General features: G+C 39.7%; 1 protein-coding gene across 2 annotated transcripts in view; it reads left to right on the forward strand.

Moving 5' to 3' along the window:
- Nucleotides 1–21,104, forward strand: part of slc36a1 (solute carrier family 36 member 1) — a 46,252-nt gene extending 25,148 nt beyond the window's left edge. For both annotated transcript variants that reach the window (XM_052014816.1, XM_052014817.1), the window contains one exon: nt 18,512–21,104. In XM_052014816.1, coding sequence (XP_051870776.1) covers nt 18,512–18,771 — 260 coding nt within the window. In that variant the 3' untranslated portion in view covers nt 18,772–21,104. The remainder of the gene's footprint in view (nt 1–18,511) is intronic.
- The last annotated feature ends 913 nt before the right edge of the window (nt 21,105–22,017 follow it).

Genomic DNA, 22,017 nt, shown 5'->3' on the forward strand with positions numbered 1-22,017 from the left:
TTTACAAGGTGTTTAGAAACATAGAAAGTTGGAGCAGGAGTCGGCCATTTGGCCCTTTGCAGCTGCTTCCCCGTGTAATGTGATCATGGCTGATTATCCACCTTCCTGAAAATATTTAATGACAACCTTTGCTGCCTTCTTGGTAGAGAATTCCACAGGTTCACCACCTTCTGGGTGAAAAAATTTTTCCTGATCTTTGACATAAATGGCATCTGTCCAATTTGTAAAAATCACATCTAAGCCTCTTTGTATCCTCCTTGGAGCTCATATGCACTTATCCCTTTTGTTCCACACTGTTCATTACCTACCACCTAGAAAAAGGCCCTTTGTTTCCTAGAGCAACAAACAATCTGCTGGAGGAACTCTGGGTCAAGCAGCATCTCTGGGAGGAGAGGAATTGTCGATGTGTAGGGTTGAAACCTTATATCAGGACCAGATTCCAGCATCTGAGGTCTCTTGTGTCTCCTTTTGTTTCTGAAACCACTTTAATCTCTTAACCAATTCACACTGTGCCAGTCTAAAACAACATGCAGATACTGGAAATCTAAAACCAAAAAAAACAAAATGTTTGAAGTACTCAGCAGGTTAGGCTGCATCTGTGGGAAGAGAAATAGTCAATGTTCTGACAAAGGGTCTCTGACCTGAAACATTGACTCTTTTTCTTCCCACAGATGCTGCCTGACCTGCTGAGTACTTCCAGCATTTTCTGTTTTTGGTTTAGATTTCTATCATCTGCAGGTTTTAATTTTTCACTTGCCTATTACCCTTACCACAACATGCCCTGCCACCAAATTGCATATTATCAGCAAACTTGGAAACCTTGTGTTTTCTTCTCAGTCATTGATGTAAATGGTAAACCATTGAGGGCCAAGAACTGATCCCTGGGGTACTTGAGTAGTTACAATCTTCCAGCCTGAAAAAGACCCATTAACTCTAACTCTCTATTTTTTTTGTGACAGACAGTTTTCAGTCCATGCTACGCACTTCCAACAATACTCTGGGTTCTTAGTTGATGCACCAGACTCTTGTTTCTTTTCTGCTAAAGAAAATTGCAAAAGAGCATAGTGACACAACATCAGGGCAGTGTTAATTTTGTTTAATCTTGAAGCAGGCACAAATTCAGCTTGGCAGTTTTGGATGCGTTTGTATTATATGAACCTGTTATTTTCCCTTGCAAAGAATTAGCAGGTAATAAACAGCACTGGTTCAGAAAGACAGTACAAATTGGACAGAAGGACCTTCAGAAGGAATAGGAGTAAATTTTGCATATGGAATTTGATTTTTAAAAAAAGACTGCAAATTTTTGGAATTTAATATAACTATGGATGAAGCTGAAGTAATCAAGTGGTGAGCTATAGTTCTTCAATAAATGGGCATGCTATCAATTGAAAAGTGAATGGAGAGTTATATTATTCAATACTTTAATCTTTACACTGGTCCTTATGGAGAACTAAGACAAAAGAAAGCATTCAAAGTCCAGAAGCAGTGCAGATTAGATGATCCCCAAATGAGGAGATGGTTGTGAAGGAGAGAAATTTTGCCTGTGTCCACCTCCCTTTTCTCATTTTCTAAAACTTTGTTCAGATTTCTTGCAGCTTCTATGTCTAAAACCAATTGGGTTTCCATATTTGCTACAACAGTATAATGATACTTGGTCAAAATGATGTCTATGGGTTCTGGGTCTCCAAGCCTCTGTCCAGTTAAGTAGGTCTGACCTTGCCTGATTTTTTTATATTGTTGCTCTTATAGCACAGATTGCACCCTCCCATGGGTCATAAGGTTTTGGGCTGAAGTCCTGCTTGAGTACTTGAGAGCATCCAGTGTGGCATTGAGGGAGTCTGCATTGTTGGAAATGCAGGTCTTTTAAGTAAGGCTCTGCCCACCTCCTTTGGATAGAAAAGATTTCTAAGGAGTTAATTTCCATATTGACAGTTATATAAAAACCATAATTAATATTTTGGTGCTCGGAGAGCACCTTCTCACAGTTCCAGTGACCTAGATTCGATCCTTACTGCAGTGCTGTCTGTGAGTTTGCACATTCTCCATGTGACCACTCAGGTTTTCCTTGAGTGCTCCAGTTTCCTTCCACATCCCAAAAATAAGTGGTAGAATAATGGGAATGGAGGGGGGAGAGGGGCATTTGATGGGAATGTGAGGAGAATTAATGTAACGTGGGTAGGGTTAATATAATGGTTGGCATGGACTCAATGGGCCAAAGGGCCTATTTCTGACGTCAGTGATAATAAATTTGATTCAGTTGTTTGTAGCTGTGATTTTCTACATTACAACAGACACTGCATTTAAGAGCATTTCAGTTATTTGTAAAACACATATGGATTTCTTTGGGCTATGAAAAATGCCCTATAAATACATATCTTTGTCTTTTGAGTCGGTTAGTAAACCTCCTGAATTGGAACTCTCTCACTCCTACTTAAACTCTAGAGCCCTCTCATCCTTGGCCTATTATTTTTATCTACATATTGTCTTGTGATAGAAAAATAACTATTGAAATTTAAGAACAAGTATCTAAGTTATTATGAGGTTGTTAAGATGGGAAACTTGAAGACTGAAGTAAGAAAAATGGGTGTGTAGAAAGCTTTCTTGAGTCCTAACACCTTTTTGTAATCTTGACCCAGTTGTGCCATATTTTGCTTTGCTGCAGAGCTGTCACCTTGCATTGGTTGCAAGGCCCTCTAGAAGGCACTGTTGTACTGTTTAACTGCAGTTAGCTATATTTTGCAGTTTAAAACTGTACTAGATTTTCTTTGGTGATTAGTAAAGAGCCAACTGGATAAACAATATCAGTGTTATTCCTGCTTCATTTTGAAAGTTAGCTGAAGCAATATAAACAAAAAAAAATCCTTCAGCAAAATGATCAGAAATTAGTCAGTTCCCAGGCTGCTTCAAAATTTCCTGCCATGTGTTGTGAGAGCACTTCAAATGCTTGACAGGTATTTATTTTGTTCCTTGGCAAGACAAGCAATTATTATCCATTTTTAATTAATGTCAGAGTTAGTGGTAGTTTTTCAAATAGTAGTATGAGTCAACCACATTGGATCTGGCATCTCAGCTCAGACTTTGTAAAGGCATCAGATTTTCTTCCTTGTAGGACATGGGTGGACCAGACTTTAATTTTAAAATAATTACACTGTCAACTTGGTGGTTATGATTACTAATGTTAGTATTTAATTCACTTTAAGTTTCTTTTCCCTTTTGTAGGGCTTTGAACTCTCGAAGCCCAGCTCTCTGGAAACTTGTCCAGTGATTTAACCACTGTACTACCATGCTTTCTTTGTTCTTGTGATTATATATCTAATTGGTGCAGAATATAGCAATTTTGTCTTTGCAAATTATTTCAGATCTGGATTCTCTTTTTAGATGCATGCAGGTGTTGGCCTCACCTGGCCCAGATCTGTTTCACAAAGCTCCATTGTGGTAGGCTGCCTTCAAGAAATGCTGCAAATTATATTTTGCATAAATGGTTGGAAAGTTGGAACAGTCAAAGTGCAGTGAGCTTGACATGGGGAGATGTAGACTCAACCAGTGCAACGGGAGCTTTGTTTAAAAGCCTGGTCAATTGAGTAGGAAATGAGTGGTATGTGGCAGCCAGGGCTAGGGGATCGATGAAGGGAAAGTTTAATAGGTCTATGTTGTTTGGTTTTGTCAGTATGGTTATACATTGGAGACAAAAAGATATTTCCTCATAGGATTAACGAACCTAGGGTATGATTAGTAAATAGTTGAACTAAAACCAGATTAAGCCTCCTGGATTGCCTTGGTGATTCTTCATGGTTAGCTTAACTTGAGCTATGTAACTATTTTACATTATCTGGGGTTGAAGGAAAGAAGCAAGATATCAATGTTTTTATCGGATGAGGGAAATTTAAAAAGACTAGAGTGAACTGTAGAAATTTATTGAAGACTTTAAGCCTAGTAGTGGTAGTGTTGGAGATGTTGAGGATGGATTTCAAAAACTAAGCTAATTCTTTTAGCCTTCTATTATGTTATAGAAGCACATGAAAATCGGCAGTGAGAAATGTTCACATCTGGACAGAGAGCAGAACTAGTACTAGTCAAAGTTTGGCATTTCAATTGTGATTTTAATCAGAATATTTCAAACACATTTGCTGTCAGTGGTAGATTGTTTTATTAAACTTCTTTTACGATATTGTAGCCACTCTCATCAGGAGAAAACAATATTTTGAAGCTAATTTGTTGCAAAAGTCCAAAGTGACAAAATATTTAAAACTGATGTGTGATTAGTTTCGGAAAGGTATTTTAAAGTTATCTTTGGTATCCCCTGCAATTAAATCTATTCTATGTGTGTAATATCTAGCTTGCTTATGTCTATTATTGCAATATCCACTCCTGAAGTGAAAGGCTAGAATTCCTGGCAGTTTAGTTTACTTATTTATAAATGGTGAATTTCTGCTCATCTAGCTTGGGTAGTACTTTTGAACAAAAATGAACTATGTTGTACAAAAACAAGGTCAATTTACTGTGAAATAATTGACGCACTGACCTGCCAATATTAATCCCTCAGTAAAACCATTTTGTTAATTTGGTTTCATTTTGGTTTAGTATTGTCACATGTACCGAGAAACAGTAAAAACTTAGTTTTGCAAGCCATCCGTCCAGATCATTTCAAAATGTAAGTACTTTGAGGTAGTACAAGGGAAAAGCAATAACAATATAGAATAGTATTACTGTTACAGAGTGGAGTGCAAGTAGGCAATAAGGTGCAAGGACCATTTCGAGGTAGATTGAGGACGAGTTCCTCTTTAACGTACAAGAGGTCCATTCAGTAGTCTTATAATAGCAGGATAGAAGCTGTCCTTGAGCCTGGTAGTGCATGTTTTCAAGCTTTTGTATCTTCTGCCCGATGGAAAGGGGGGAGAATAAAGAATGTCTGGGATGGGAGGGGTCTTTGATTATGCTGGCTGCTTTACTGAGGCAGCGAGAAGTGCAGACAGAGTCCATGGAGGGGAGGCTGCTTTTCATGATGGACTGAACTATGTCCCCGACTCTGAATTTCTTGCAGTCTTGGGCAGAACAGTTGCCATACGGATGTGATGCACCCATATAGGATGTTTCAGTGGTTCATCTATAAAAATTAGTGAAGGTGAATAGGGACATGCTGAATTTCCTTAGCCTTCTGAGGAAGTAGATGCACTGGTGTTCTTTCTTGGCCATAGCGTCTATGTGGTTGGACTAGAACAAGCTATTGGTGATGTAATTATTGTTTGATGAAACTTATTGGGCAGAAAGAGGATGTTGTTCATTCTCTGTTATACATAATCCCCACCCATCCCCATGCAGGTAAGGCTGACTATTATTTTCAATAACTGCAACTTTAGGAACTTCACACAATTCCTTTGGAAAGATTATGAACAAAAAACATGTGATCTGATGCTAGATTTAGTTTTTGGGAAGAAAACTAAGCAAGTGGAAGGGTGTATTTGTGGGAGTGATCATAATTCAGTTTGATTTAGCATAACTATGGGAAAGGATGAGTAAAAGCATAAAGGTTCTTAACCGATTGAGGTGATTTAGTAAAATTGCCAAGAAAGGGCTACTTCAAGACCAATGTCTTGGAGTAGGACATTTAAGGGTTCAGGATAACATATTTCCACAAAAGAACAGCACTGCCAGATCTAAATTCATCAAGATGACAGAGCACAATGGAATAAGACAAAGAAGGAAAGCTTATGTCAGACACAAATTTAATGCATTGGAAAACTTAGAGCACAGAAAACTTCGCAGTGAAATCAGAAGGAAAGTTTGAAAACTGAGGTATGGATTAAAATCAAGATTAAAAACAAAGGTTTCAGCACAAAGAACAAGAGGGTAACCAAAGACACGGTCTATTAGGAATACAAAAGATAGGCTCCATGTGAATGCAAAGGCTGTGGAAAAGGTTTTTGAATATTTTGAGACCTTTTCAAAAAAAAGTGATAATACTGATGTGGGTTAAAGTGGATGATACTGAAACTGGTGAGGTAAAGATGGCAAAATGAAGTGTTAAGGGATTTAACATCTCTGAAAATGGGTAGAAATGAGTTCCAAACCTGTTAAAAACAAAACAAGGGAGGAGATTGTTTGAGTTTGCTCTGGATACAGGATTGGTGTAAGAGGATTAGATCACTAATGTTGTGCTGTCTTTTAAAAAGAGGAAAGGATAAGCCATTCTGAGAACATACCCATCCTCAAGGATGGTAAGACCCAGCATGTGAGTGCTAAAGAAAAGACTCAAGCATTCACAGTCATGTTCAGCCAGACATGCCAAATAGAGATCCATCCTGGCTTCCTCTTGAGATCCCCACAATCACAGAAGTCGATGTCAGCCTATTCAATTTACTGCACGTGATATCAAAAAATGGATGAGAGCATGAGATACAGAAAAGACTGAGACAGAACAACATCCCGGTTGTGGTACTGAAGACCTGTGCTCCAGAACTATCCAAATTGTGCATGTACAGTTACAATACTGGCATCTGCCCTGCAATGGGGAAAGCTGTCCAGCTATTCAAAAACAAAAGCAGGGTGAGTCTAATATGACTATCACCCAGTCAATGTACTCAATTATCAACAGTGTTGGAAGCCATCAAGGAGAATGCTCACAGGTGGCACTTACTCACCAGTAATTTATTCACCAGTGTTCATTCCAGACCTTGACGCAGCTTTGGTTTTAACATGGACCACAAAGCTCAATTCCATATGAGAGTGAGTGCCCTGACTTTGAAGGCATTGGGTGTGGCTTCAAAAAACCCTGTTTAAAATTGAAGTCAAGGAACATCAAGGAGAAAACATTCCAGTTAGTGGCACCATACATTGACTACCATTACTATCCTCTTGTTATGCAGAGGCCAATTATCCCAACTCCAAGATATCACTACAGGAGTTCCTTGGATAAGTGTCCTAGGTCCAGCCATCTACAGCTGCTTTATTATGGACCGACCTCAACAAATAAAGCAGTCTATGCCTGCATGCAGCAGGACCTAGACAACATTCAGACATGGGCTGGTACATGGCAAGTGATTTGTGCCGTAGGAATGTTGGGCATTTACCATTTCCAGTAAGGGAGATTCTAATTGCATACCCTAGATGTTCAATTGCTTAGAAATTTCTAGTGGTTTGAATTTCTGCAGTCATCTTGGTCAGTAACTTCAGCCATGTCAAGTGTGCCAAAGCCAATAGCACCTGTCTTATTGAGGCATAGAGATGCTGAATTTTTATAATTTTTACATTTGCACCAAAAACAAGTCATAGCATTTGCTTGCTCTCCAACCCTCGCTTGTATATTAAAATTACATAGCCATATCTGCAGGAAGATATGAAGGTTGATTAGTTTCTAATGTAATCATATGTTGAATTAGTGGACAAGATAGAAGTGACAAAGTGGCAGTGGCTGTACAGTAAGGACATTTTGTGGCTCACATACCTGAGATCAATACATTTAATATTCACATCATCAAAGAATCAAGAGCTTTGCAAGTCCACAGGCTGTGAGAAAAGTCAGCAAGAGGCCTGCATTTGCTAAATTTACCCATGTCGTCTTGTCTGGCTACCCTCTTTTTACCCCAGACTCTTTTCTAATTATCTGCATATGTATAACATTCACAATAAATTGAGCAACAATCGTCCAGAATTTGCACTCAGTCTTAAAAGATGCCAATAATCAGAAGTTACGTTTAAAACAAAAAACAAAATGATGGCATCAGTTATCCAAGCATCAAAGCTACTAAAATTTAAAACTTCACTAGGTGTGTAGGCCTAGTTTGTTTTTATATGGCACTTCATGTCATTAATACAATCTCATTTTAATAAAAGATCAAGGATCCAGCAAGATCTTGAAGCTTGTATTTTCCCATCTAAAATACAACCTGATTGTAACTTCTGAAATTGTTTGACATCTGGAATGCAATTCACAATTGTGACTGAGCCAGTTTTTGTAATTTACACTTTGGATATGAACACCAGATAGGAGGGGGAAAGAATTTAAGTCCTCTTTGTTCAGGATGGTTGGGTGTAAAAAAGATCAGGGTGGGGGTGGTGGGGTGCGGGGGAAGAAACACTGATTTCAACTGGTAATGGTTAGCAGGTTTTATATGTAAAATAAAATCTCTCAGCCGCAAGGTCAATGCAGAAAGGTGACTTGGTCAATCTCCAAGTGAACTGCTGAGAGAGACTGGGTCAATAAGAAAAAGTTGTCTCATCAGCAGACTGACCCCTCTCAAGATGGTCATGAAGATACAGGGTACAGCTTGTAGCATAGAGGACTTGAGAGAAAAGGCCTGAGTATCATGGTGTCAGTTATCATATTAAGTACGCTCTAATCTCTCAATCATAAGTAAAGGCATATTAAATTTAAATTTTATTTACAGCGTGGTAACAGGCCCTTCTGGCCCAACGAGTCCGCGCCGCCCATTTTAAACCCCAAATTAACCTACCTGTACATCTTTAGAATGTGGGAGGAAAACCGGAGCACCCGGCAGAAACCCACGCAGACACGGGAGAACGTACAAACTCCTTACTGACAGCGACGGGAATCGAACCCCGATCGCTGGCGCTGTATCACCACAGTGAGTCTCTTGTCTTTGTTAAATATCTGTATCAGGCTTTTGTACAATTGGCAATAATTCACTGCAGCTGTGGTAAATGTAGATAGGGGAGGGGGAGACACCAGTTTTAGAATAGATATTCCACTTGAAGAACATAGAACAATTACAGCACAATTTAGGCCCTTCGGCCCACAAAGCTGTGCTGAACATGTCCCTGCCCTAGAAATTACTAGGCTTACCCATAGCCCTCTATTTTACTCAGCTCCATGTACCTATCTAACAGTCTGTTGAAAGACCCTATCGTATCAGCCTCCACCACCGTTTCCGGCAGCCCATTCCACGCACTCACCACTCTGAGTAAAAAAAAACTTACCCCTGACATCTCCTCTATATCTACTCCCCAGCACCTTAAACCTATGTCCTCTTGTGGCCACCAGTTCAGCCCTGCGGGAAAAGCCTCTGACTATCTACCTTATCAATACCTCTCATCATCTTATACACCTCAGTCAGGTCCCCCCCTCATCCTCCGTCTCTCCAAGGAGAAAAGGCCGAGTTCCCTCAACCTGCTTTCATAAGGCATGCTCTGCATTCCAGGCAGCATCCTTGTAAATCTCCTCTGCACCCTCTCTATGGCTTCCACATCTTTCCTGTAGTGAGGCGACCAGAACTGAGCACAATACTCCAAGTGGGGTCTGACCAGGGACCTATACAGCTGCAACAATACCTCCTGGCTCCTAAATTCAATTCCCCTATTTATGAAGGACAATACACCATATGCCGCCTTAACCACAGAGTCAACCTGCACAGCTGCTTTGAGCATCCTATGGACTCGAACCCCAAGATCCTTCTGATCCTCCACACTACCAAGAGTCCTACCATTAATACTATATTCTGCCAACATATTTGACCTACCAAAGTGAACCACTTCACACTTATCTGGGTGGAACTACATCTGCCACTTCTCAGCCCAACTCTGTATCCTACCTGTGTCCCTCTGTAACCTCTGACAACCCTCCAAACTATCCACAACACCCCCAACCTTTGTGTCATCTGCAAACTTACTAACCCACCCCTCCATTTCCTCATCCAGGTCGTTTATAAAAATCTCAAATAGTAAGGGTCCCAGTACAGATCCCTGAGGTACACCACTGGTCACCGACCTCCACTCACCCTTCAACAACCACTCTTTGCCTTCAGTGGGCCAGCCAGTTCTGGATCCACACTGCAATGTCCCCTTGGATCCCATGTCTCCTCACCTTCTCCATAAGCTTTGCATGGGGTACCTTATCAAACGCCTTGCTGAAATCCATATACACTACATCTACTGCTCTCTCTTCATCGATGTGCTTAGTCACATCCTCAAAAAATTCAATCAGGCTCATAAGGCAGGACCTGCCCTTAACAAAGCCATGCTGACTATTCCTAATCATATTATACCTCTCCAAATATTCATAAATCTTGCCTCTTGGGATCTTCTCTATCAGCTTACCAACCACTGAGGTAAGACTCACCAGTCTATAATTTCCTGGGCTATCCCTACTCCCCTTCTTGAATAAGGGAACAACATCCACAACCCTCCAATCTTCCGGAACCTCTCCCGTCTCCATGGACGACACAAAGATCATTGTCAGAGGCTCTGCAATCTCCTCCCTCGCCTCCCACAGCAACCTGGGGTACATCTCATCTGGTCCCAGCGACTTATCTAACTTGATGCTTTCCAAAAGTTTCAGCACCAGCTCTTTTCTTATATCTACATGCTCAAGCTTTTCAGGCCGCTGCAAGTCCCCACTACAATCCCCCAGATCTTTTTCGTGGTGAATACTGACCTAAAGTATTCATTAAGTACCTCCGCTATTTCTTCTGGATCCATACACACTTTCCCACTGCTGCACTTGATAGGCCCTATCCTTTCGCATTTCATCCTGTTACTCTTCACATACTTGTAGAACGCCTTGGGGTTTTCCTTAATCCTGCCTGCCAAGGCCTTCTCATGTCTCCTTCTGGCTCTCCTAATCTCTTTCTTAAGTTCCTTCCTTTTAACCTTGTACTCCTCCAGATCTCTAACATTACCTAGCACTCTGTACCTTTTGTAAGCTTTTCTTTTCCTTTTGACTAGATTTATTATAGCCTTCGTACACCATGGTTCCTGTATCCTGTCATGACTCCCCTGTGTCATCGGAACATGTCTATGCAGAGCTCCACACAAATATCCCCTGAATATTTGCCACATATCTTCCGTACTTTTCCCAGAGAACATCTGTTCCCAATTTAATCTTCCAATTTCCTGCCTGAGAGCCTCATAATTCCCTTTACTCCAAGTAAACACCTTTCTAGCCTGTCTGTTCCTATCCCTCTCCAGTGCTAACGTAAAGGAGATAGAATTATGATCACTATCACCAAAATGTTCACCCACTGAGAGATCTGACACCTGACCAGGTTCATTACCCAATATCAAATCAAGCACAGCCTCTCCTCTTGTAGGTCTATCTACATACTGTGTCAAGAACCCTTCCTGAACACACCTAACAAACTCCACCCCATCTGAACCCCTCACTGTCTGGAGATGCCAGTCGATGTTTGGGAAAGTAAAATCCCCCATCACAACAACTCTGTTATTCTCACACCTTTCTAGGATCTGCTTCCCTATCTGCTCCTCAATAACCCTGTCACTATTGGGCGGCCTATTTTAAAAAAAAAACACCCAGCGCTATTATCGACCCCTTCCTGTTCCTCACCTCCACCCACAGAGACTCCGTAGACAATCCCTCCACAACATCCACTTTTTCTGCAGCCGTGACACTATCTCTGATCAACAGTACCACTCCCCCACCTCTCTTGCCTCCCTCCCTGTCCTTCCTGAAACATCTAAAACCCGGCACTTGAATCAACCATTCCAGCCCTGGAGCCATCCAAGTCTCCGTAATGGCCACCACATCATAGCTCCAAGTATCGATCTAAGCTCATCTGCCCTGTTCACAACACTCCTTGCATTAAAATAGACACATCTCAAGCCTGTCTGAACACGTCCCTTCTCTATCACCTGCCTATGGTACTTACTCCTAGCTTCCTCTGTTTGAGAGCCAAACACCTCTTCCCCAGTCTCTCCAGTATGGATCCCACCCCCCAACAATTCTAGTTTAAACTCTCCCCAGTAGCCTTAGCAAACCTTCCCGCCAGTATGTTGTATGAGGTTAAGTCTGGTTACAAGCAGGGTATTAGTTTACTGCTCAATACTTAAATACCACAGTGCTTTGCTTTCAGATTTGAGACTTTTTCCAATTTTGTTGCTGTTCAAAGGGAAACTTTAAACTGTTGGGCACATGGTTGTTAGTGATGGATAGTGAGATTTGTTGAGAATACGGCTATGAAAAAATGTCTCATTTTAAAGCAATAAAATTCATTGATGTCTTGTTCCAACAATGTTTTATCAATGAACCAAAGAATACAGTTTTTGTTGCTGGGAAGTGATAATGTATTGGAAATTATTTCTACTTTCCATAATCCTATCCTGTCACACACAGGAATGTGGTGATGTGAAGTCTCCCCAAATGATCCCAGTTTATGTCAAATTCTTTTCACCTTATTCCAATGCGCTTGGGATTATTAGTCTCACAAATCCCTGTCAGTGACATTTATGGAGTAGTTGAGTGTTATTGTACCTTTTTTAAAAGGATATGTTTTGTTCAAAATCACTGGGACCAACTTGCATCCTATTGTTTGTTGTCCTGTCATTTTACTTCATCACTATCCATTTTACAATGGGACCTTGACAATGAGAGGTTTGACAACCAACTAGACCAAGATCATGGAAACATAAATCTTTTAAGTACTCTGGGAGTGGGCATGTGAACCCAAAATAAACCCAATACTTCTAATTAAAGCAAATCCTAATCCAACTGGAGTATTTTGGACAGTGCGTTATTGGTTGAGGAAGTAATGCCAAACAAGGGATGTATGATTTAACATTTCTGAGATATTGGAAAAGTATGTTTCTCTAGTCAAAATTGGAAGTTTCTAATCCTTGGTGCAATTTATTCAAATCCTTAAACCAGAAACAATAGTCACACTTGAGGCTGAGAGAAACCATTGCCTTCCTTCTGTCATTTCTTGTTTGGATGAGTTACAAGGTAGTGAAAGGGGAACTTTGAATACTTGTTTCCCAAATAGATTGGAAGTGCACTTTTAATTTTCATTTTAAAATGATGAAATTGTAGTGGCTGGAAAAGAAAGAACATGCTCTACCAACAATTGCAGAATATGTAATGTTATCCAGCCTATTCAAACCAGGGAGGAAATTTTCATGTCTGCTGCAAACTTACTAATGAATTGAAAGAGTAAACAACTGCAACTGCCATTGCCCTTGAAGGTTTGATCAGATGGTTGCTAGTCAAAGGTTTTGAGTCAGCTGCAGATCTTCATACCCTCACTCTAGTGTTTTGCTTTTGATGTGTCTTTGTAAGTCAAGAAGTTGTCCAGCTCTGTCTCTCAGAAGCTGTACACCGATTTATAACATACCACGCCAGCCAACTGTGCAGTGCAAAGGTGTGTTATGTCTGGGGAGAAAATGCGATTGCCTGCAATCCATTCCATTTCACCTCAAGTTCAAGCACGTGCATCTCTCTTCTCCAGAGTTATAGAGCTGAAATCTTCTATCTGGGGTCATTTCACTGAGCTGGCAGCACCCTGGTGAAAGTGTCTATGGATGTTGAGCAAATGAAGCAGCCCATGCTTGCATGCGCCATGACCTAGATAGCATTTAGCTATTGGCAGATAAATGTCAGGTAACATGTCACAAAAGTGCAAGGTGGTTACAGTTACCAGCACTATAGAGTCTAACCACCAATCCTTGATAGTAATTGCATTACTATAGCAGAGTTCCTCCATCACCAATGTATTGGAGGTCACCATTGACCAGAAACTCAACTAGACCAGCCACACAATGACAGTGGCTTTCAGTGCAGGTCAGAGTTTAAGTATCCTGCAACAAGTGACCTCCCTCCTGCCATAACCATAAGACAAAGGGGCAGAAATCGGCCATTCAGCCCATTGAGTCTGCTCCGCCATTCTATCATAAGCTGATCCATTCTCCCATTTGGCCCCACTCCCCTGCCTTCTCACCATAACCTTTGATGCCCTGGCTACTCAGATACCTATCAATCTCTGCCTTAAATACACCCAATGATTTTGCCTCCACAGCCGCCCATAGCAACAAATTCGTCTCAGGGCCCTTCCATTATCTACAAGGCACGAGTCAGGAGCATGATGTATTCTTCACTTGGTTAAATGATTGCAACTCAAATAAATCTCAAGAAGTTTGATACCATCCAGGGCGAAGCAGCATATTTGATTCAGATCTCATCTGCTGCCTTCAACTTTCATTCCCTCCTCCAATGGGATGCAGTAACTACATTGGTACCATCTACAAAATGCACTGCAGTTATTCACCCAGGTCTCCAGGTGCACATTCCAAACCCACTCCTTCCACCACCAGGCAGAACAAGGGTAGCATTAAAACACCACCATCTGTCAGTTGTCACGCTATCTTGATATAGAAAGACATTAACAGTCCTTCTATGTTGCTTTGTGTAATTCTTGGAACTCCCTACAAAGCAACAGAGTGGGAGTAAATTCACCAGAAGAACTGCAGCAGTTCAAGAAGACCTGTCACTGCCACTTTCACAAAGGCAGATTAGAATGGACAATAAATGCTGGCCTTGCTAATTGATGACCAGATCTCAGAAAACAAATGAATAAATAATAAATATCCAACACAATTATTTGGAGGCATTTATGATGTGGATTCAGGTCTACGCTGCTTCAATAGAAATAAACCTTGAGCTTATCTGTGCATTGAATAGAAAATCAGGGTTAGAACATTAAATCATTTCAGTATATTGTAAAGAGCCTGTATTTTAATTCTGGGCAGTTAGTAAAGCAGAGCTCCTCTGTTGTTATCCTTCCTGCAGCCTTGGTCAAATTGCTAGCTAAGGTGGGGTCATTAATGAGAATTGAGGGAGCTTGTCAAATATGGTGGAAATGGGAAAGGTGTGTGTAATCCTAATGTCTTGTATGAACTCGGTTCCACGTGGCAACCCTTAAAGCTTTAACTCAGCTCCTGGCTCCATCTTTCCCCTCCCTCTCTTTTTCCTTCTGTCTTTTTCATTGTGTGGGAATGGAACCAGAATGTTAAACCCCTCCAGCGCTTTTCAGCATTCAGTGAGTTCGTATCTGATCTGTAACCCAATTCCATTTAGCAGTCTTTGTCCCATCTCCTTTCATGTTTTTGGTAAGTGGAGTTGATTGATCTTGGATTTAGAATTAACCATTGACTCAGAATAAGTTGCTATTGAAGAGTGTTTTAAACCCATCATATTTTCTAAGAAGTGCTTCCTAATTTCAAAGCACTGGGGGAAAAAGTCCTCATCCTCATCCTCATCTGCACACACTTGATCATTTTGTCTTACTATTTTGAAATCTTCAATCAAATGACCTCTTAATCTTCTAAATTCCAGACAATATAACTCTGGAATATGCTATCACTTTTACGGTATATTACTCTGCACTGCCTTCTATGACAAGTATTTTCTTCTTAATAAGTGGTGTCCAGAGCTCCCACACAGCATACCAGAGCATTTTTGCATGGCTGTACCTTAATCTCCTTGTTACCAGTCCTCCTAAATGCAAAAACTCATTCCATTTTTTAAAAAAAAAGACACATGCTGGAAATACTCAGCAGGTTAGACAAACCTGTTGAGTATTTCCAGCATTTTTTGACTTTGTTTCTGATTTCCAGCATCTGCAGTTTTTTTTATTTCTAATTAGCATTCCATTAACATTTTGACCATATTTAATGATCACAAAATTGGTGGTCCAGATTGTGTTCAATGTGTTCCATGCCTTGGGTTTGCTGCCTATGACTACATTAATCCTTTGTGGCTTGCTGTCCAATTGAGCTGGAGGCCTGGTGTGGATGCCACAAGTGGTGAGTAGGACCCTTGTGGTGGAACTTAACTCTACCACCAGCTTGATGGTGTCAAAGTCCTTTTCAACTGTTCTGCTCACAGATGCTGCTCGACCCACTGAGTTCCTCCAACAGATTGCTTATCGCTCCAAATTCCAGCATCTGCAGTCTTCTTGTGTCTCCTAATTAAATTAAGACAAAAACATGCAACTTAACTTTTCCATCCAGTTTGCAGTAGATACTTCAGCTGATGTGAGGCTGACAGGCCAGAAGTGATGTATTCCAGCCCGTCAGCTCAGCACAAGTGAACACTACCCCTGGGCCATACCAGGAGGTTTGATAAGGAAGCATTGGATCTTAAACGTGGTCAGTGCTTCTGTGTTGCAGTGCGCAGGTGTGGAAGTCAGGATTGTGTTAATCAGCCAAAGCTGAGCATAATTGGGCCATTAAATTTGATTTCATTGTACATCCCATTTGAGCAATTATTATAGATTATGCCCCTGATCTTTTTGGATCTTCAGTGCTTCTGGCCTTTCACTATTTAAAAGGTAATGTCTATCCTTTTCTTGCCTCCAAAACAGTCTCATTTGCCTACATTGAATTTTTTTGTTGCAGTTTTACTGACTTGCTTAATCTATTAACTCATAATTCAATGATTCTACCTCCACTTAAAGTATCGCCAATCAATGTTGTTGGCAAAACTGAATACATTGGTTGACAAGCAAAAGGACGCAGAGGCTAGAAATCGGAAATGGATGTAATTAAAATTTAAAATAAATTTAAATGGCCTATAAATTATGGGACATTAATATATCAATTGACATGAAGAAAGTACAACACAGTATGCCAGCCATGGCTGGTATTAGGCTAAAAGGGCCAGAAACTGTGTATTCCACTTTCCTCAAAATGACTGAGCATTACCCCTGGACTCAGTTCTGATCCCAATGACATAACAGGAGGCCAACATGGTATTTGCTCTCAAGCACATTCCAAATGTTTGTGCTGCATTGTGCATGTATAGAAATTCAGAACGTGCTGGACCACTCTATTTCTGATAATTTCTGTTCCATCATCTAATTCTTTGAATATTTGTGATTTGTTATTGTACTAAGTAATCTTCTATAATTTTGTCTTCTGCCTGGATCTAACTCAATTATATTTTAATGCTTGGTATGAAATTCAAAGTAAATAAAAGTGCTATTTGAGTGATCAAAATAACAGTTAGTCAAAAGAGGTTTTAAAAAATACTTCATAGTCATATGCACAAGTACATGTATGCATAGGTACAATGAAAAACTTGTAGCATCATCATGGGCACATAGCATTAGATACACAATATTCACAAGAAAAACATAAATGAAACAATTTTTACAAGAGAATGCAATTAGAACAAAAAAAAAGTCCATTGTAGTGCAAAGTGATCAAAGTGGTTATAACATTGCTACACTGAGGTAGTGATTAAGGTTGTGCAGGTTAGTTCAAGAACCGAATAGTTGAAGGGAAGTAGCTGTTCTTGAACCAGGTGGTGTGGGACTTCAGGTTTCTGTACCTCCTGCCTGATGGTAGCTGTGAGAAGGTGGCATAGCCTGGATGATGAGGATCGTTAATAATAGATGATGCCTTCTTGAGGCAGAGCCTCATGTAGATACTACTAATGGTGAGGAGGGATGTGCCTGTGATGTATTGGGCAGAGTCCACTACTCCCTGCATTCCTGCACATTTGAATTGCTGTACCAGACCATGATGCAACCAGTCAGGATACTTTCAACCGTACATCTGTAGAAGTTTGTTAGAGTATTCAGTGATTTACTGAACCTCCTTAACCTTCTAAGAAAGGGAAGATGCTGGTGTGCCTTCCTTGTGATTGCATCTATGTGTTGGGCCCAGGACTGATCATCTGATATGTTAACGCCCAGGAATTTAAAGCTGCTGACCCTCTCCACCTCAAATCCACCAATGTAGACTGGCGGATGTTCGCCCTCCTTCCCCTTCCTGAAGTCAGCAATCAATTCTTTAGTTTTACTGACGTTGAGTGAGAAGTCATTGTTTCACCACCACTCAACCAGGTGTCCTTTCTCACTCCAGTATGCTAACTCATCGCCACCTTTGATGCCATTGATTACTTCCAGTCTGTGTTTAAAATTGGGACATCCATTAATTGTTGTGGTTTTGGAGCTCAGAGTTACAAACCTGAAGTTAATTCTTCAAACCTTCAAGCTACCATATTTACAACCTTCTGGATATTAACTTCTCTGCCTGTGATCTGATCTCATCCAAACTCTGTCTGGTCATAATTTGGAAGAGGCTATTACATATCGTATTCTAACAGTTTCACACTGAGATACCTTTTCTACAAAATGAGGAAACATAAAACAAGGTCATCTAGCTAAGAAAAGCTTTATGGCATTTGGTTTCCAAAATCGACTTCACTTTTAGGACACCATTATTCATTGCATATGACATTTTTGCTAGTTGTTAACCCCAATTCCAGTAAATTAAATGTTAGACTTAAAATGACAATTTTAGGTATATTTTCTTTCCTCAACTTTGTTTTTGTATTTGGATCAGCTAAATAGCAGTACTTTTGTCTTTGGCGACAAACTCAAGCTCCACTACTCAGCCTTAAGCATGTGACCTAGGTGATAATCGATGCGGCTAGAGTATTACCAGAAGAGTCACCTTTCAGATAAGTTGTCAAATTGAGACCATGCCTATCTTAAGTGAATATAACTTTCTGAGACACTGTTCAAAAAGCTGAGTTGTCATCATCTCATCCCAACTAGAATTTAATTTCCAAGAAGTGCAAGCATTATCATTGATTGTGGTGGGCCCACAATATGTTTAAATTGGCTGACATATTTACCACACAACAGACTGCACACCAAAAGTAGTTACATGGCTGCAAAATGATTTGTCCTGTAGGTGTAATGATGTATATTAAGCTTGTAACTTCTCTCCCTTTATTCTCAATGTATTTTTGTTTTTACAGGTCTCTTGGCAATCCTGATACCCCGTTTGGAAATTGTTATCTCATTAGTTGGGTCAGTTAGCAGCAGCACTCTGGCATTAATCATCCCCCCACTTCTCGAAATTATTACTTTCCAAAGTGGAGGTATACACTGGTGGATCATTACCAAAAACATCTTGATCAGCGTGGTGGGCTTGTTAGGATTTTTGATGGGAACCTATGTGTCTATTGAACAGCTGCTTTTTCAAACAGAAGCTATGACCAATGTCACTCATAGTTAGTTAGGTTTTATTCCATTACTTTGTGTCCTAAATCATCTGGATTTGTTTTCCAGAAGCACTTTACTATGAGTTCTGTGCAGATTAATAAGTAACAATATGCACATAACTTATCTGGTTTTTAAGGCAGGAGCAAAAGTTGTTTTGGGGGAAAATGTATGTAGTTTTATTTTCCTGATTTTAGTTTTTGACAGTTATAGATGGAAATTTCCATGCTCATAATTCTAGCTGAAGTACTGTAGCAACTGAAAACTCTGCAGAATGGGTAATGCATAGAGCAGGGAATTAAATCATTGTGGTAGTTCACTCAAGGAGTAGCCAAGTTCTAACTTGGGAATGGGCATTTGCAAGTTCTTATCTGGGGAGAAGTGGATTGTTTCAATTTGGTTTTGCATGCTTGAATTTTAACCAGGAAATTATTTTTCAGTGTATCTTGATATTGTCTTTCTATGGTAGCTTTTACAACTTAGTTTTAGTGTGAAGGAAAATTCTGTTTTACACTCGGGTGAAGGAAAGTTCTGTATCTATTTCAGCCTTTATTGTTAAAATAGATTTCAAATGCCACAAAGGGATTTCCATTTCCATAAATCAGGTGCAGAAGATAGCCATTCCTAGGCTAACCTCTCAATTGTGTCAATTTAAAGCATAGCTAAATATCAGAGGAGAATCAGATTCAGACTAATTTCCTGATGTACTAATTCAAACAAAGTCAAGTTCTGTTAGTCACAATTCCAAATTGGATTCAGGATGGGCTGTATCCATTTCCTGACCTCTGCTGGCAGGAAACATGGTGAAAAAACAGTGAGATATGGGTATTTTTGAATTTAGTGAGATCTGGTTGCAACCTAGCAACTGCCTCCCTCTAGTACAAAGGAATCAGGTTGACCAATTATTCACTTATTTTTGACCAATTATGTGCAATGAATTAAGTGTGGCTAGTTTTCAGGATTTTAAAATCTTACCTAATCCAGAAACCTCAAATCAATCTGGAGTGAATTCTGTCATAATTCCTTCTGAGGTTGGTTTCTGTCTAGTTGAATTTGCCTGCTATGTGTTCAGTTGTATTTGTGACCATCTTTGACCATTGGTAATTTAATGTTAGGACAGAAAGCGCATGGTTTATTTTAATTTCCTACTGAGGTAAAATAGTTAAACAAGCTCAATGGTTTTCAAAGTGAAATTATTGAACATTGCCAAGCTATCAGGCACGCACCTGGGGTTTATTCCATTCTGGAAAGAAAATCAAGGTTTCAAGAGAAGGAGTGAAGTAAAGTCATTTGTACAAAGGGGGAGTTTGGTTAATGCCAGTTTTAAAATTTCTGATTCTGTGGTGCAATATTATTGTTTACACAAAAGAGGGTCTTTTTGATGGAGTAATTGAAACTTTGGAAAAGTAAATGGATGCTGCATGAACTCCGATTTGGGCTTATGCAGCACGCCTACTGCCACCACTTTAGACTGATGGCCAAGTAGAGCAATCTTCATTTTAAATGTATTGTACAGAGATTTTATGGTTTTTGCACTTCATTCAAACAACACTTTCAAAACTATTTGCATAAACTCTAAAATGGCTTGCATTTATAGAGCAGCTTTTTAATGTAACAAATCATCCCAAGGCACTTCACGAGAGTCTTATCTAAAAATAATATGGTAAATTATGTAGAATGTTGCCTGCTTGAGCTATTAGCATTGCATGATGTAACGATTATACAAGTGTTCTAAGTACATTAGCAGAGACTCTGGCTTTAGCCACAACTCATTGTAAATTAGTCTGATAATATGTATAAAATTTATTGTGTTTTGGTGCTGTACAGGCTATTATAAACTGAATAACTATTTCTGAAAATAATGAATGTCTACCTTGACAGAATAGAAGTGCAGGTCTAGGTTTGTACAATCCAAAGTATTAACTGTTACTATATAATTGTTTCAACTGTTGTTTTGTAATAAAGAATTACTGTGTGATAGAGTGGGTTGATGGAGAGAATGAAAGGTATATATGGTGAACCAAAGTGTAGGAAATACTCTTATTCTCTTCTTGCTCTCTCATCTCCATCCTCTTGTTAGATAAATGATTGGCAGTCTTTTAAATAACCGGTTCAAGTGTTAAACTGTACTTGTATGTTTTGGGGATTATTTGAGATCAGCAATTCATGGTGTATCTAACTAGAACCTCCTCAGGGTAATATATACAACTTCTGAGAGGTCCAATGCTATGGTGAATTCCAAGCAACCTCTAGTTATACAGTTACTTCCTATGTTGTACTGATTTTTATGAATAATGTGCAAAGTAAAGCTTGTTATCTTTTTATTGCTAATTAAAGTTGTATTCAGTATTTGGTCTTTTTGTATTTATTATTGTCTCAGTTATTAGAATAGTAATCTTACAACACAAGGAGACAATTTGGCTTGCCCTTGAAAGTATTATTAATTACTTTTGTGAGTATTATGCCTGCCATTCTAAGGAATGCTGCATCAAGACATGAACTCAATAATAGCAACATGAGTGAATAAACATAATTTTAATAAATAATAGTGTCAAGGAATGACAATGCCCAGAGCATAATGACTTCTATCCTAGTGTTTTAAAGAAAGTAGATTAGAAAATGGCAGATGCCAGAGGCATAATCTTACAATCACATTCAGTACAGGAACTGGTCTTCCAGTTGCAAATGTATCCCCAATAGCCTGATTTTTTTTCTCTCTCTCTGAGAATTGCCAACAGTTCCATATTCTGTACGGAGCTGCCGGTATTTTCCTCCATAAATTGAGATGCTTGAGACTCCAGGACCAGCATGGATGTATAAGAAACTCCCAATCTTCTTACCAGATGCACCCAGGAATTTTCTGACTGTGCTTCGGTGTTGAGTTCCAGTTCTACTCACTGGCAGAGTGCCAACTTCCTGCAGTTTCCCAGCACTTACCGTGGGAAACCTGTCTATTGAACCTGTGGCATGTTAAACATCAGCTCACTTATTTCAATGAGGAGAAGAAAATGGAAAAGAAGAAACATTAAGTAATTTATATATTTTTGAAATAATTAGGTTATTTTTTAGTGTATTCAGTGGTGCAAAAGTTCACTTTTAAATTTTGAACCATGTCCCTCATTCCTAGTATCATTTGAGTAAATCTCTTCCCAAATTTGGCTCTGCCTCCTTCCCACCTCCCACTGCACCCCCCCCTCCTGCCCCCCCAGTGTGTCTGCCTTCCTGAAACCAGCTACCATCCCCACTTTGCTACCTTTTTATC

Source organism: Pristis pectinata, chromosome 4, assembly GCF_009764475.1.
Source record: "Pristis pectinata isolate sPriPec2 chromosome 4, sPriPec2.1.pri, whole genome shotgun sequence".
NCBI lineage: Eukaryota > Metazoa > Chordata > Chondrichthyes > Rhinopristiformes > Pristidae > Pristis > Pristis pectinata.